At 56.6% G+C, this 16,099-nt stretch overlaps 2 protein-coding genes across 5 annotated transcripts in view; one reads left to right on the forward strand and one right to left on the reverse strand.

Moving 5' to 3' along the window:
• Nucleotides 1-3,088: 3,088 nt before the first annotated feature.
• On the forward strand, nucleotides 3,089-15,851 carry GRK6 (G protein-coupled receptor kinase 6). Of its 4 annotated transcripts, none has more exons than XM_035889301.1 (16): nucleotides 3,111-3,186; nucleotides 5,517-5,650; nucleotides 6,026-6,138; nucleotides 6,535-6,612; nucleotides 6,886-6,986; nucleotides 8,273-8,365; nucleotides 8,684-8,747; nucleotides 9,354-9,494; nucleotides 10,176-10,366; nucleotides 11,176-11,213; nucleotides 11,354-11,443; nucleotides 11,536-11,744; nucleotides 12,036-12,173; nucleotides 12,408-12,545; nucleotides 12,706-12,840; nucleotides 14,485-15,851. In XM_035889301.1, exons 3-16 carry the CDS (start codon nucleotides 6,070-6,072, stop codon nucleotides 14,533-14,535), a joined length of 1,536 nt encoding a protein of 511 aa, XP_035745194.1. In that variant the 5' UTR covers nucleotides 3,111-3,186; nucleotides 5,517-5,650; nucleotides 6,026-6,069; the 3' UTR covers nucleotides 14,536-15,851. The 4 variants fall into 4 exon arrangements, with proteins under 4 accessions (XP_035745193.1, XP_035745194.1, XP_035745196.1 ...); XM_035889303.1 differs by having other exon boundaries at nucleotides 3,118-3,186; nucleotides 5,573-5,650; XM_035889302.1 differs by having other exon boundaries at nucleotides 3,120-3,186; nucleotides 5,576-5,650.
• Nucleotides 14,656-16,099, reverse strand: part of DBN1 (drebrin 1) — a 28,933-nt gene continuing 27,489 nt past the window's right edge. The window contains exon 15 of the mRNA XM_035889294.1: nucleotides 14,656-14,831. Coding sequence (XP_035745187.1) covers nucleotides 14,656-14,831 — 176 coding nt within the window. The remainder of the gene's footprint in view (nucleotides 14,832-16,099) is intronic.

Here is a 16,099-nt window from a genome sequence, read left to right on the forward strand (position 1 = left end):
TGAGGCCCCGGCGCCGGGCGCTGCTCCGGGCAACTGGGAGTTGCTCAGCGCCCCGGGCTGCGCTTCCTCCGGGGGGTGCTGGGCCCTCCCGGGGCCGCCTCGCTGCCTCTCTGTGGAAACCCTGCCCGCCTCCTGCTGGTGCGGGCAGCCTCCAGCCTTACCCCTTCCAGAGGCTGCTCCTGCTCCTCTGGCAGAGGGGGAAAAAGCAGCTTTAGGAGAAAAAATTGATTTCAGGCTGGTAAACTGCTGCTTCCCACGCAAGGGCTGATCCCAAAACTGCAGCGGTGAGCCCCACCCCTCCGCCGCCTTCACACCAGCCCCGGCCCCTGGTCCGCTCAGCTCCAGGAGCTTTGCTGCAGGGCCACAAAGCTCCTGCTGCTTCAGGGGTCATGGCTGGATGCTGGGGCCTCGGCGGGGAATGCAGCCTGCCGTGCAGAGAAGCCTCAGGATGGCCTAAGGAGGGAGCTGGGAAGTCTGTCACACAGGAGCCTGGTCCTTTGCAGAGAAGATCTGATTCAGCCAGGAGTCGGGGAGTTCATTAGATCGTGTAAAGTGGCGGGGAAGTACAGTCCCTGCTGGCCCGCGGTGTGCAGCTGGCCAGACCAAGTCAATCTGGAGCCTGAGGGGCCTGCTGAAATCTAGTTAGAGGGCTTTAGAGATTGGATTTGTGGGAGCAAAGAGCAACAAAATTAAATTTACACAGGCAGAAACATTTTTGCGCTGCTTGGAAATCAGGCGTAGTGTAGGTACTTCAGGCATGATGACCATGCTGGACCATGGCATTATGTTTCATAATGACAAGGGTTGGTTCAAAACCAAATCCAGACAAAACCAAGCAGCGGCACTGGTGACCTCTGGACACGAGACCGTGCTTCCCACAGTGAGTGACCAGGAGACTGGTTCCTGTTGTGCCTTCAGCAGAGCAGAGTTTGGTTGCTGATGCAGAGCAAGGTGTCAGACGGCTGCTACGGTGCTTCACAGCACTCCCCTGGTGCCTCAGCCTTGGCAGGCCGTGGGCAGTTTGGCTGCAGGCAGATGCAATCCACTGGCACACTTGTGCTGGATGGTTTCTGGCCTGTGAGAGCCGCGGGTGGCTGTGCTGCCTTTCCATGGGTCTCCCACCTGTGTCTGGGTGGCAGTGGTGGCCACTGGGGCAAGCTCTGGCAGCCTGTGTGACAGGACAGAGCTGCTTTGCTGGCCAGGTCTGGCAGCACTGGGTGCTTTTCTCCAGCTCAGCCTTTTTGGGAGCCTCGTGGTCTGGTATGGGAGTGCGGGGCTGAGATCACCCTGGATGAGTTGAGGGGACTGCTGACAGCCATCTTCAGCTGCTGCCATAGGATGACTGTGCTCTGTTTCCTTCAAACATTTCTAGGAAGTTTTGGCCCCAGGAAGGTGACAGATCCTTCCCCCATTGTCCCACTTGCCTGCTGGCCTCTGGCAGAGGAACAACAGACTCAGCTTTGAGGTATTACCAAGCCCTGAAGCTCCCCTGTGGTGAGCTCTGGGTGGAGGCAGCCAACCCCTTGCCCTGTCCCCGAAATGGGTGGTTGGCATGTAGGAGACAAGTTCTCTGCTGGGCTGTTTGCTGCGGCACCGGGAGGGTGGGGGAGAACCATGGGTGAATGGCACTGGAGCCTCCTTTCAAAGCAAACAACTCAAGGAAATGCAAGCTGCCGGTCCTTCGGGTGCTGTGGGGCACAGCTCTGCTTTTCCTTGGGCGCTCTTGGGGTGAGGATGGCTTGTCCTCCCGTGCCCTCGCTTAGTTGCCCCCATCTGTTTTGTTGCCGCAAGCTGTGGCTGACAAGAAGGTGTCTGTGCTGCTGGTTTCTTCCACCCCTGCTTACCCTTGAGTCACTTCCTTCCTGAGTTTGTATAATCGTGCAGCCCAGCTGCTGGTGCAGGGCAGATGTAGTGCAGCAACCCGCAGTGTGCCAGGGGCTCGGACCTGGGGCTGGCCCTGCAGGAGGCTGGCTGTGACAGCCCATCCCACCTGCCTGTCCAGCCAAAGCCTTCTGCCACGCCGGGAGCTGGATGCCCCTGGGACCGTGTCTAGGATTAGGGGCTGAATTGCATCCACAGTGGAGGAAAGTGTTATGAAAGTGTTTCTCAAGAGCTGATAAATGATGTTCAACCTCCCCTGATTTCAGAAAGCAGTGCCTTTGGCCCAAAGGGTGATTTAATGTATTTCCAAAGGGAGGTGGGAGATTGTGTGCATGTGTGTGTGTGTTGGCACTGGGTTGGGGGAAGGCAATCCCTGGAGGTTGGCTGATCCCAGCAATCAGACACACAAGTATTTCAGTACTTAGTGCTTGCTATGATGTAAATTTTTTGGTCTATCTAGAAGCTTTCCCACCCTGTCCTACAGCACTGGGGCATTTACTCCAGCAACTGAAGCTGGAATAATACCTAGTTCTTGGATCTCACTTTTCTGAGGCTGGCTTATCTGTGGAGAAAGGTGGGAGTGTCTCTACTTCACAGGTGGGAAACTGAAGTGGTGAGCCTGGGGCGATGCAGTGAGTTGTCTGTGGAGCCAGGATTAGAGCAGGAATTCCTGTCTCCCAGCTTCGTGTCCTCTCTCTGAGAGCCCCTCCCTGGACTAAGCAATCAGTCTGGAATGAGTAGGTGGCAGGAACATTACTACTACAGCAGGAAGAGCTTCACACCAAGCAAGGCTTGGCCTGGAGAGGTGATTAGTTATGCAGAGGTCCTGAGGACAGGCCTGGGAGCCAAGAACTCTTGTGCAGGCATCGAGTAACCTGTGGCTTTAGGCACTCCTGCCCCTGCCCTGATTCTCCAAAGTTAAATATGAGTCACTGAGATGTCCAGGTGAAAGGTCTTCGAGTTCTTGGCTGCGGCTGTTCAGCTGGCAGAGTGGTTGGTCCGTCCGCTTCTTCTGGCAGTCAGAGGCTCTGGTGCTTTTGTTCTACCAGCCAGGAGACGGCAGTACCACTTTGGTTCTTGTTTTCCTTGCCTGGGCTTGCTCGTGTAAACAGACAGAGGGTGCCTCCTCTCTCGGCTCCTGGTAAGGCTAGGCTGCAGTCGGACGTTCTTGCTTCATAACTGATGGTACCGATTTTGTGTGCCCTGCAGGTGGTGGCGGAAACAGGAAAGGCAAGAGTAAGAAATGGCGCCAGATGCTGCAGTTCCCCCACATCAGCCTCTGCGAGGATCTTCGACAAACCCTCGGTGAGATGCGGCGGCTGGTGGGAGCTGAACAGTGCCCAGGCTCCGCTCTGGAGCGGGGCTGGTGGGTGAGCGTGTGTGGGTGTTGTGCACCCAAAACTGGGTGCACGTGAAGGAATTTGAGTCCCGTGAGGGTCAGGGACATATAAGGGGGCACATGTCGGCCAAAACCCAGGCAGGTTCACTCAGAGCTCAGGATGTAGGGAAGAAACAATAGATGGGTAAGTCACAGCTGCGTGACGCTCACTGGATAGTGCCTGTTGATGTACCCGCATGCCTTCCAGGCTGTGAGGAGCTTCACTAGAGATAGGCACCCTTCTCTGGGCAAACAGACCTGCTCGGTGTTGCAGAGCTTTGGAGCATTGCTCTGGGGTGCCTTTGCATAAATAACAAAGGTTCAACTAACATTTTCTGGACTCCTTGGCTGGGATTCAGCCCTGCTCTGCAGCTCTCGGCTTCTAACACAGCAGCTTTACTCGGGCAAAACTGGTTTCTTGCTGTGCAGTATGGATGAGAATTGTACAGTTGGGCAGGGCTTGGCCTGTCATTTTAATACTGCACTTTGTACTCTTCATGGTTTTAATGTTGTTTGTGCAGCAGGCTTGGTCCTGAGCTCACGTGAAATTGTTTTGGGGCACAGAGGGTGGAAATGCTCTGCTTCCTGGGAAGGGGGGAGCTTGTTTAAGTTGTCACTCTGGATTCAGCTGTCAGCTGGAGAGTGGCACAGCGCTGGCCTTGTTGCAGAGCACATGTCACTGGGCTGCATGAGTTTGGGAGGTTTCTGCAGCTCCAGTCCCCAGTTCCACCCTGACCAGGTTTTCCAGGTCCTGGCAGTTCCAAGGCTCCCTTTGAGGGCACAGGGGACTGTAGCACTTGGAATAACTCAACCTCCATCATCCAAGCTCACAACAGCCTGGTTCTGCTGCTGTGCACGCTGTGCACCACCTCCCGGGGCTGCTTTCGCAGCTGAGTGTAGTCAGATAGAGATTCTCGCTTTGTTTTTGCTGCAGACTGCCTCTCTGGAGCAGGTCCTGAGCACTGAGCACAGGTCTGGCCTGGGCTCTCCTTGCAGCTCCCATCTTGGCCATCTCAACCCCTATCTGCTTCTCTGACTTGTGTGCCTGCAGCAGAGCTTTCCGTCAAACTGATGCCCATCTTCTGCCTGCAGCCGCCCTTCCTGTGGGTGTCATGACATGTTTTCCAGCACTAAACTTCACCTTTGTTGTGCTGCCCATTTGCCGGTGGCAAGTGCTGGTGGTCTGTCTGTCTCTGCTGTCCCACTGTACGGGACAGTGACCTTGTGATGCTTTGGGATGCAAGTCCCTCTCAGCGGCTGGCTGTCACCGCCTGTGTCCCCACTTCCCTTTGGGAAGGCATGTGAGAATTGCTTCTGGCCGAGGTGGCAGCCACCTCACTTCGTTTCCCTGTGGGAAAAATGGCCCTGTTCCTCGTGCTTGGGTCGCTCTTTGGCTGGAGTGGTTTTGTTTTCCCCTCTCAGCCTGCTAGAAAGGCATTTCGTTCCTATTCCAGAGTCTTGGCAGGACTATGGGTATGGTGGGCTGGTTGCCCACTGCAGAATTAAGGTTTGTGTGCCCTGACCGCAGGGAGCAACCTTGTGTGAGCCTGGGCAGCAGCGAGGGCAGCTGAAAGCTTCTGATCTTGCCAGCAGCAAGCTCTCATCCTCCCCAGCTGAAGGGAACTCCTAGAAAGGCATTTCGTTCCTATTCCAGAGTCTTGGCAGGACTATGGGTATGGTGGGCTGGTTGCCCACTGCAGAATTAAGGTTTGTGTGCCCTGACCGCAGGGAGCAACCTTGTGTGAGCCTGGGCAGCAGCGAGGGCAGCTGAAAGCTTCTGATCTTGCCAGCAGCAAGCTCTCATCCTCCCCAGCTGAAGGGAACTCCTTCCTCTGCAGACATAAGGAAATCTTGTGCACTCTCAGGAAGCCACAGCTTCCTCGGGAGAAACTACTGCACGGGGAGGGGAAGGCCGGCAGTACCCAGCCCCAGGGAGCGCTGGAAGATCCCCTGCGAGCTGTTGGACGGCTGCACATCTGCACCCCAGGCAGCCTGCAACCCTCGGTGGCAATGGCTGTAACAAATCTGTTCTGGCCCATGATCAGACAAAATCTTATGAGTGGAAGGGGAGTTAAAAAAAAGCAGAGAACCGGAAGTGCTCTGGATAGCTAAAGGAATTTGTGCCTGGGCTGCCAGACTTCATAGAGGGGTAGGAGGAATCAGCAGGGAAGCCGACCTCCAGAGGGTGATAGGAGTTGATGTACAAGCGAGCGGCTGTCCCATCAAGGCGGGGGAGGTTTCTAATTGCTGTGCACAGCATTATCAGGACATCTGTGGAAATGGTGCCCCGCATTTTGATGCTGCTGCTTCCAGCAGGGCCTTTGGGAATACGAGTGGTTTGTAAGAATCATCAGAGCAACTCTTGGCCTGGACGATCTGCCTCGAAATAAGGTCGGTGTGTTCCTCATGTTCCAAGACAAGTTGTGTGTCTGGAGTAATCAGTCAATCTCCTGGGGACAGGTTTGAGAAGAGAGCCTCCAGGCAAGCAGGAGACACCAAGATCCCTTGCTAGAAACAAGAGGGGCAGGCTGTACAGAACAGCAGGTCAAACCTCTTCCAGGGAAGAGGATCTTCCATAGGGGAATGTAAAAGCTTGGTCACGCCTTTTGTTCCCGTTGGGTGCATTTCACTCTCCTGGGAGTCTCAGGCTGGTGTGAGCAGCCAGCTGACAAGTCGCAGGCCTCTCCACCACCACCTGTGGCCAGGGCGGTGGGCTGTGGCTGCTCCTCAGGGGTTGGCAGTGAGTGGTCTTCTCCACATTTGCAGAGCGGGACTACCACAGCCTATGTGAGAAGCAGCCCATTGGGCACATGCTCTTTCGGCAGTTCTGTGAGACACGACCTGAGCTGTCACGCTGCGTCAAGTTCCTGGATGCTGTGGTAAGAGCAAAGCCCATCAGGCTTCATTGGGGGAGGCAGGGATGTTCATGGCGCCCTGAGATCTGGCTTTCCAGGAAAGCATGGGAAACCTGGGCTTCATTGGGGGAGGCAGGGATGTTCTTGGCGCCCTGGGCACAGACTGGTTGGCCCTGGGTCCTCTGGCACTTGCCAGGTACTTCTGGGCATGTAGGGTTTTCCTGAATAGAAAAACTGCGAGTTGCAATTTCTGCAAGATAGGGCTGGGCCTTTGGTTAGGGAGCTGTTTGCTGGAGATCTGGCTTTCCAGGAAAGCATGGGAAACCTTGGGCAGAGGGTGTTGTGGCTCTGCAGCTGTTGCCCAGTAGCAAGGCTCGGTTCCTGGCTGGACCTGCTCCTCATGCTGTTTGCTCTGTGCAGGCAGGGTACGAAGTGGCTCCAGATGAGAAGCGGAAGGAATGCGGGCAGCACCTGATTGAAAAGTACTTGAAGCCAAATGTGAGTAAGAGGGTTGTGTTTGCTGCCTGCAATGGTAGAGCAGTTGGAAAGCTGATGGCTGTCACTAACCATGTCCCGCCACAGCAAATGTGCTGGGCAGCATGGTGAGGGCAGAGTACAGAGCCACCCTACTATCTCACAAGCAACCATTGCTGCTATTGTGACTGTCCCTAAAGCAGATGGGTGCCTGTGTGCTGTTACTGTGGGCTTCTCCTTCCTGGGAGGATTCTTGTGCTCTGCTCCCTATGTCTGACTCCATCCCTTTGTCCCCAGAGTGAGGACCATGTGCCTGAAGTCCCCTCACAGCTGGTGGATGCCTGTTGTGAGAGGCTGGAGCAGGAACCTTCCAAGGAACTCTTCAAGGAATCCACTAAGTAAGTTGGAGGGCTGGGGCCACACCATGTCATGGGGAAGATGCTGCACCTAACTCACCTTGTCCCTTGTGGTCCCTTCCTCCAGGAGACTGAGGGCTGGTGCTAAGGCTGGAGCCTGGGGAGTTTTGGGCTAGTGGTTTTCAGCACAGCTACAGGAAAGGAAATGCAAGGAGCTCCCATGGGCTCTGGGAGCTACAAGCTGCTGCAGAAACCTCTGTCACTCCTCTCAGTCTGCCATGAATCTGAGTACCGTTTGGGAAGACCTCTTTCAGTGAGCCTCAGCATCTGGCCATGCTGTTCCTAGTCTTGTGCCAGGATCTCGTAGGCACCCGTAGAGCGGAGTTGACAGCTGCAGTCCCGATGCCAGCTGTCCTCTCCCTCTGGCCACAGATGTGGCTGTTGGGGTTAGGTTACACTGGCTGTTGCTGCGGGGATCAAAGGTCGCTTCTGTTCCCATCGCAGAAGCAGTGACTGAGGTCCTGGCTCAGGGTGTGAATCGGAAGCTGTTAGGCAAACTGGGCTTATGGCCTCCACCCCTCCCTGAACAGTAGCTGGAGCACATTGCCTAATCGAGTGCAGGGCTGTGGCAATGGGTTTGCTGCAGTCTTCTGGGGAGCGTTAGCTCTGTGTGTGGTAACTAGTGTCGCTGTCTGAATGCAGAGCCTCCGGGCTGGGCTCTGCCCGCTCTTGGCAAGCGCTGAAAGAGGAAAAGCCCGTCCGCTTCTCCTTGATGCATGTCTCCAGTCTAGACACTATGTCTAAGGCTCTTTACTCTGCTGGGCAGCCCTGGCTCTGGTCCCTGAGGCAGTCAGCTCTCTCAAGCAGGATCTCCTGTGGCCTTTTGTGCTGGATATTCATCTGAAAGCGAACAGCTCAGCCCCTGGTGCTGAACATTGCTAGCAGCTTTCAGCAGCTGATTACAGCCTTGTGTGTGCATTTGTCCTGTGAGCAGGGGAGCAATTGCAAAGTGTCCCATTGTCACCTTTTGTCCCGCAGCCTGGGCTGGTGCTGAGAGGCCACGGTTAGCAGTGCCAGCCCAGGTCCCAGGGTGCTGTTACAGCGGTGCCTCCAACACGCCTTCCTTTTGCATCAGGCATAGCGCAGAGGGTGGGCTTTCTGGGCCAGGGCTGCATGGGGTGCGTGGGTGATTCAGCGCCAGGCTGGGTGAGGGGATGGCAATGTGACCGGGCTCTCAGGCCTGCTCACCTCCTCTTTCCTTGGACTGCCAGGCTCTTCCACGTCTGGGATCAGCTCTTGGCAACCTTGCTGGCTCTGCTCTCTCCTAGGCTTATCCACGACTACCTGAGCGTGGCTCCCTTTGCTGACTACCTCGACAGCTTGTACTTCAACCGCTTCCTGCAGTGGAAATGGCTGGAACGGTAACACTTCCCAGCATTGCTGGGAGACCTGCACCCTGCTCGCATGGGCTGCCTGAGGGGTCCCTTGGGCTCCTTCCTGTGCTGGGCCCTAGCAGGACCCAAGGGCCTGGCCTTTGTCTGCTCTTGTGCTCCTTCAGGGCCCTTTATTGGCACCATCAGCAGCCCTAGCCTTGCTCTCCTCGCAGGGAAGCAAGGTCTGCTTGAGCAGGGGTTTTGCGGTGGGCCACAGTCTCTCAGGCCAGGGCATGGGGGCAGTTTGGGCTTCAGCCCCTACTCTCTCCCTGCTCCCATCTCACTCCAGTTTCCTTTCCCTCACAGGCAGCCAGTGACCAAAAACACTTTCCGCCAGTACCGTGTGCTGGGCAAGGGCGGTTTTGGGGAGGTGAGCAGTCAGCATTTCTTTTGCATTGGGGGTACCAGGCAGCCAACATTGCCTGCTGCCAGATGTGGGCCTGGGTTGGCCATCAGGGTGCCACGAGCTGCTCCAGCACTTGGAGGCAGGTGCTGCTGGCTGGGGGGGCCCTGCACTGGGCACTGCTGTGCTCTGGGCATTGCATGATCTGTCAGTTCCCCTCTTGAGGGGCAGGAACTCCCTTCTCGCCAGGCACTGGAGGTGTGGAAGGTGTTGCACAGGGTAGGTAGTACATGCCCTGTGGTGCTTACTGGTTGGCAGGGGAAACTGCACTCCTGAAAACTGCCACTGTCAGGCTTCCTTCTCTTTCTGGAGTGGCCTTCTGTCTTCCCAGGCACCAGCCATGGTGCTGCTACAGGTCACAGGGGCATCTCAGCCCTCTGCTGCTTATCTGTGACATGTGAAGATGTCACTGTTCCCTGTGTCCTTGCTTTGACAACGGACTCCTTGCTAACCTCAGAGTGAGGCAGGGACAAGGACATCTTTGCTTTCCCTTGCATCTTCCTGAGAGCAGAACCTAGACCCTCAGCCTGGAAATGGCAGTGGGAGGGTACTGAGCCTTGTCATCCCCTCCAGGTTTGTGCCTGCCAAGTGCGTGCCACAGGGAAGATGTATGCCTGCAAGAAGCTAGAGAAGAAACGGATCAAAAAGCGGAAAGGAGAGGCCATGGCCCTGAATGAGAAACAGATCCTGGAAAAAGTGAACAGTAGGTTTGTAGTAAGTACATAGGAATTGCTCTCAACTTTGCTGCTGCGGTTGATTCTTCCTCCAACCAGTCAGCCCAGTACCTCTGTGCTCCTCACCCCATGTGGAGAGGCAGGAGCAGGCCCTGCCCATGGGGTAGGGTTCTGGCAGCTGCAGATCTCTCACAAGGCTGGGGTCTGGCAGGACCTCCTACTGCCTCCACAAGATGCTGTAAATGCCCCCAAACACCCATGTGGTCTCATAGGCACTTTCTTAACCTCTGGGACACAAGAAAGCAGCAAGAACTGTCTCTCCAGGCAGCCAAGTGGGCAGAAGCCTAGCCCTGAGCTGTGGTGGGGAGCTATCTCCCTGGCTGCACTGAGGTGTGGACAACCTGAAACCTCCCTTTATGGAGGATTCACTATTTGCTGCCCTGAGGTTGCTGTTGGATGCTGCTTGCCCCTGGAGGGGAGCAGTTCCGGCTTAGGGAAATAGTGTCTTCCCTGTCTGAGGAAAGCTGGGGGTATGCTGGGGCTGCTGGGCCCTTCCACGTCCTCCCTGGGTTTGCACAGCTCCCCCTCTGCCTCCTCTGCTGGCAAAGGCCCAGTCCTGCTGCTCGTGAGTGGCTGCTTGGGTGACAAAGTGCCCATCGGAGCGTGAGCACCTCCCTCTTCTAGCTGTGTCTTCTAACAGCCTTTCTGCCCTGAATTGCAGGTGAGCTTAGCCTATGCATATGAAACTAAAGATGCTCTCTGCCTAGTGCTGACCCTCATGAATGGAGGGGACCTCAAGTTCCATATCTACCACATGGGAGAGGCTGGCTTCGAGGAGCCCCGGGCAGCTTTCTATGCTGCCGAAATCTGCTGTGGCCTCGAAGACTTGCACCAGGAGAGAATAGTGTACAGGTGCGCGCTGCCCGGCCCCTATTGGGAGATCTTGTATGGGCTGCAGAAGCGAGAGGGTTCCTTCTGCTCTTACTAAGCCCAGCTGGGTCTGTCTGCTCAAGAAAATAAGCTCAGGCTTGCAAGCAGCACAGAGTTGGGTGAGAGGGGATCAGGAACAGAAAGCTGATCTCATGGGAGAGGCGGGAGAGCTTAGCTTGGCTTCCTCATGCTGGTAAATGATCACCAAGAACAGGATGTGATCATGCTGTGAACACCTCGGGCCCGCACTTGGGTGCTTAAAGTGCTTAACTCCCCGGGCAGTATTGACACTAGGACGAAGGAGGGTAGGCTGCCCTGATACGCTCAAGACTGAGAGCTGGGCAGGAGGGAGAACAACCTGATTGTACAGCTATACTCACTGTCTCGTGTGATGCAGTGTTAGGGATAGCATGGCTAAACATGTGACAGAATGTCCCTTCTAGTCATACCCTGTGCCTTGCCCTGGGGCAGGACAAGCAGAAGCCTCTGCTCCTTCTCTTTTGCATGGCTTGTCCCATAATGAGTTCTGCACCTGCAAAAAGGGAATCGGCCACAGGCTCACTGCTTCCTTGCAGAGAGTTGAAGGTTGTCATGTCCTGCCTCTCTGTGTGGGAGGGGAGAGCTCAAAGAGCTAACTCCAGGGCAAGGATGAGAGGAAAATTACCTGTGTGCCCGAGGCAGGGGCATTGCATCCCTCTGCTGCTTTTCTGTGACTTCTTGAGATGTCACTGTAGCTTGCATCCTTTGCTTTGACAACAGGCTTCTTGCTAATCAGGTCCCTTCCTTCCTAGGGACCTGAAGCCAGAGAACATATTGCTGGATGACCACGGTGAGTGTAGGGTCAAGAGGATCCCTGGCCCTGAGTCCTTCTTTCTTCCTCTGCTTGAACCAGGGTTGCTCTGTGTTCTTGGCGGTTTCAAACATTGTGCCTTGATCCTGTCCTGTTAACTTGTCTCCTCCTCTGTGCAGGTCACATCCGTATCTCAGACCTGGGGCTAGCTGTGCACGTGCCGGAGGGCCAAACAATCAAGGGCCGGGTGGGGACAGTTGGCTACATGGGTAAGTGGCCCTGGTTTTATCAAAAAGTGGTTTCTGACTGCACACATGCCTCTCCCTACCCTCACACGTCCCTCACCCCTGCTCCCATGTAGCTCCGGAGGTGGTGAAGAACGAGCGCTACACGTTCAGCCCAGACTGGTGGGCCCTGGGCTGCCTGGTGTACGAGATGATCGAGGGACAGTCCCCCTTCCAGCAGCGCAAGAAGAAGATCAAGCGGGAGGAGGTGGAGCGGTTGGTGAAGGAAGTGCAGGAGGAGTACTCGGAGAAGTTCTCGCCCTCTGCCCGCTCCCTCTGCACCATGGTACGAGTGTGCATCCCTGTCCCTTTGCTCCCGCCACCTCTTTGCACACAGTGGGAGAACGTTGATGCTGCTCCCTGTAGAGGTGCTGGTGGCAGCCAGCTTCCCTTGGCTCTGATAAGGCAGCGCAGAAGGGTCCAGAGTGCCTTAATTCCTCGCTCTCCCAGTCACCTAGTGGGACCGTGGCATCCCTAGAGACATATTGCAGGAACCCAGCCAACCTGAGGGCTGCTCCTGCCCGAAGCACCCTCTACCCAGGTTCCTTCCTCCACACTGATTTCCTTTGTGTTGCAGCTCCTGTGCAAAGACCCTCTGGAGCGCCTGGGGTGCCGAGGAGCTGGGGCCAAGGAAGTGAAGGAGCACCCTCTCTTCAAGCACCTCAACTTCAAGAGGCTGGAAGCAGGCATGCTGGACCCTCCCTTCAAGCCAGATGTAAGTGCCCGTGCATGTGTTGACCTCTTCAGTCACTGGTGCTTTCAAGGGGAGCTGGAGCCCTGGGGTGGGGCCCATCCCCTTCCCTCTTGTTTCTGGAGCCTGGCAGAACAGGGGTCAAGCAAGCTCTGGGCTGCTGGTAGAGGGGGCCTAGGCTTGGTCATAAGCCACGGTTGTTTGAGGTGGTGATATCTTCATGGAGCCTGGCATTAGAGCAGTCCTTGTGCTGTTTAGCCCCAGGCCATCTACTGCAAGGATGTTCTGGACATCGAGCAGTTCTCCACAGTGAAAGGGGTGGAGCTGGAGCCCACAGACAATGACTTCTACCAGAAGTTTGCTACGGGAAGCGTGCCGATTCCTTGGCAGAATGAGGTGGGTTTTCAGGATGGGTCTTTGCTCCTGCTTGTGCCCACCATGGCAGAGTGCAGTGTCCAGCAGGTTTCATGCTGTCCCTGCTGCTCTTGTGCTCTGCTGGGCCCTTGGTGCCGGGCTTTGTGTGGCAGTTGCTGCAGCCTTCTGTGTCCTTTTCCAGATGATCGAGACAGAGTGTTTTAAGGAGCTGAATGTCTTTAGCACAGACGGCACAGTGCCCCCAGACCTGGACTGGAAAGGGCAGCCTTCTCCACAGCCCAAAAAAGGGTTACTCCAGCGCTTATTCAGCAGACAGGTAAGAGGGTTTGCCCAGTGTTGCCTCCACAGCAAGTCCTCTGGCAGCAGTGAGCCCTTTCCTGCCTGTGCCAGGCAGATCTGGCAGGGAGGTGGGCATGAGAGGGCACCACGCAGTCTCCCCCTGCTGCTAAATGGCCAGACCCCAGGGCTCTCAGGGGGACCCACACAAGGCTGCAGGGAGCCAGCCCTCAACTGGCTGCCGTTCGCCATGCAGCAGGAGTCGATGGGGCTGGGATGGAGTGTCCTGGCTAAATGTGCTGCAGTCAGACAGGCAGAGGGATGTTGTTGAAGGCACTAAAATAGCAAGTCTGCTCCTTTCCTACATGAATAATACCATCCCTGAAGAAGACCTTGCTCTTGGAACAGGCTCCTGGGCTCCCCAGAGCGTTTCTGCAAGACCCCTGCTCACTGTAGGGGGCTTGGACTAGATGACCTCTAGGGGTCCCTTCCAACCCAAAACATTCTATGATTCTATGATTCTATGACCTGGAGCAGGCAGAGAAAGCAGTGCTTTCGAGGGATGAGGAGAACGGAAACATCCTGCAGCTGCTATGGGCTTGCTTGCCTGCCTGTCTCCTCTGCCCCGAACAGTCTTTGCGTTCTTTCCAGGACTGGCAAAGTCTGGGCTGCTGCCTCTCAACAGCTGCTTGCAGCTGTGGGACTCAAGCATGGTTGGCTCTGGACCCGTTCTGAGCCACCCGGTGCTGACTCCTGCTTCCCCGAGGAGCTCAGAGTTGTGCTTCACTGTTCGGTGGGCTGCCCTAGCCAGAGCCAGCTCTGGGCTGGGATACCCAGCCCTTCCCGAGGCAGTCAGGACCTGCTGGAGGATGGGCAGCTGCCTGTGGCAGGGGTTGAGCTGTGATTTGCCGCGTGTTTTCTCTTTCCAGAGGTGAGCAGTCTGTCCTGGCTGCTCTGCTCAGGGAAATACCCGGTGGCCCGCGGACTTGGCAAGATCTGGGAAAGAGGAGTGTTGTCCTTCAGTGCCTAACCCCTTCCCCCAGCAGAGCACAAGCTGCTTGTTGTTCTAACTGCCCCCTGAGCCACTAATCTTGCTTCCCTACTCTTGCTGCCTTCGTGGGGGAGGCCTTGCCCTCAGCTTGAGCCAAAGCTGCCCCTGCACCGCCGCTGCTGGGAGCTCTGCTCCCAGGGGGGCTGTGGGAAGTTCCCTTCACTCCTCTCTTTGGATGTCCAGGACACACAGAAAGGTTGAGAAACCATGAAGGTTTGGCATTGCCCCGTGCTCAGACTCCCTCCCATTCCAGCAAAAAGGGCTTCAGCTGCTTCTGCAGCCGTCTGAGCCTTGAGCAGGGCAGATCCTCTGTGCTGGCACTGAGCTGTCTCCCTGGGTGGCTGTAGTCTGTGGAGCCCATCTTCTTCCCAGCTTCTGAGCTAGTCAGCTGTGTGCTCACCGGTCTGTATGCCAGGAGCTGAACCCCCAGATGCAGCTTGACTGTTTCTCTGCAGGCTGGGGGTCCCCTCCAGCCCCTTGCCTCCATGTAGCTCTCCCACGCACAGGCCTGGGGGGGACCCGGCTCTTCCCTGCCAGAGGGCAGCTGTAGGCTGGGTTGTGTGACCGTGCTCACCCTCTGCTTGCTGTGCTCCTCTCTCTCCCTTCTCCCTCTCCTTGCCCTTCTGACTTCAGGACTGTTGTGGAAACTGCAGCGACAGTGAGGAAGAGCCCACCCGGCTGTAGAGCACAGCTTGTTCTCCAGCCCCTGGGACCCCCTTCCCTCTCCGGGTGCCCAGCAGAACAACAGCCCAGCCTGAAGGACAAAGGTAGCAGTGGCCCCACAAGGTGGATTTGTTTACAGCTTTACACGTCTGTATTTGAAAACTGTGAGGATGGCTCCAGGGCTGGGGGCAGCATGCGGCTCGGGCCAAGGCGCCTTTGGCCATGGGCAAGCCCCTCATCCCCAAGACAGACCTGGACGCTTTTGAATCTGCCGCTTGGGATTGTGTTGCTGCCGCCCACCGGCTGCTGCTCCCCTCCTGAGCCCAGGGTGGGAGGGAGGGATTGCGCCAGCGTGGGCCGAGGCCAGGCTGGAGCAGCTCTGCTGACACATTCCACGGTGCCAAAGCGGCACTGCAGGTTTGGTGTATATTTATATACGTCGGTCTGTACATATCACATGTTAGTTTTTAATCTATAGGTGGGGACCTGCAGTGCCCCCACCCTGTCACAGGCACAAATGTCCTCCTATGGGGGGAGCAACAGTGCCAGCTTTGTACCAGGGAGTCCTGGGCAGAGGCCTTCTGTGCCTTGAGGTGTCTAAAACATCTTTCCTGGGCCTTCCTGGCTGTGCTGAGGCGTCCCTGGCTCCAGCGGAGTCCATTGCTCAGCCCCGAGGCACAGGAAACTGCTGTGCCAAAGCGTCTACCATTGCAATCCTGGCAGCAGAGCGTCACTGCCTCATCCCTGCTTCCCTGTCTGCCGGAGCCTGCTTCCTCCTGCCTCGTCTCGCACATGCTGCCAGCTCCAGGGAGCTGATCCCGGCCCCCTCTCCAGACCGCCGGCAGGCTGCCTGTGGCACAGCGGGACACAGCCGCTCCCACAGCACCTGCTCAGGAGGTACCTGCTGTGGGTCCAAAGGGTCGGTCTGATCCCCAGCACGGAGCAGGATGGCCCCAGCACAGTCCAACCAGCTCCAGACCAGCCGTCTCTGCATGCTGGGGGTGTTGCAGTCCCCAGCCCCAGCTTGGTATTGGAGGAGCAGACACGTAAGGGACCCTGCTCTCTGGGAGCAAAGCCGTGGTAAAGGGAATGTCCCTTCCTGGGGTCATGCTGTGAGTGGGGCTGGGAGCAGCCCACCCAGCATACCGGCTTAGTGTGTGTCCCCAGGGGTCCTGGGGAGCCAGCACAGCTCCTGTGCCTGAGGGCAGGGCAGGAGTGGAGGGGCTAGACCCCTGTGTGTCCCTGGGGAGCCGCGTGGGGCTCACCCACCTCTCTGTTGTGCTTGTCCTGTCCCCTCCTGTGCACACTCGTCCCAGCTGTGTCCCAAGCAATAACTCGTCTCTTGTGTGTGTGTCTATGTACGCACACGCGTGCGTGTGTGTGTGCGTGCTGCTGCCTGGTGCTCATTCTGAGCCAGGCCCCCTGGGGGCTGAGCACCTACTTGGACCTGTGGTATCATTTGCTTGCCTTGCACTAAAGTTGGAGAGTATTTAAATTTTTAACCTTTTGTGAAGCGTAAGATTCTTCATGCCTTGTATTGCTGTCTTGTTAAGGGGGGGCCTGCTCCAGGCCATATGGCATTGGT

Source organism: Egretta garzetta, unplaced genomic scaffold (assembly GCF_000687185.1).
Source record: "Egretta garzetta isolate BGI_Z169 unplaced genomic scaffold, ASM68718v1 scaffold382, whole genome shotgun sequence".
NCBI classification, from domain to species: domain Eukaryota; kingdom Metazoa; phylum Chordata; class Aves; order Pelecaniformes; family Ardeidae; genus Egretta; species Egretta garzetta.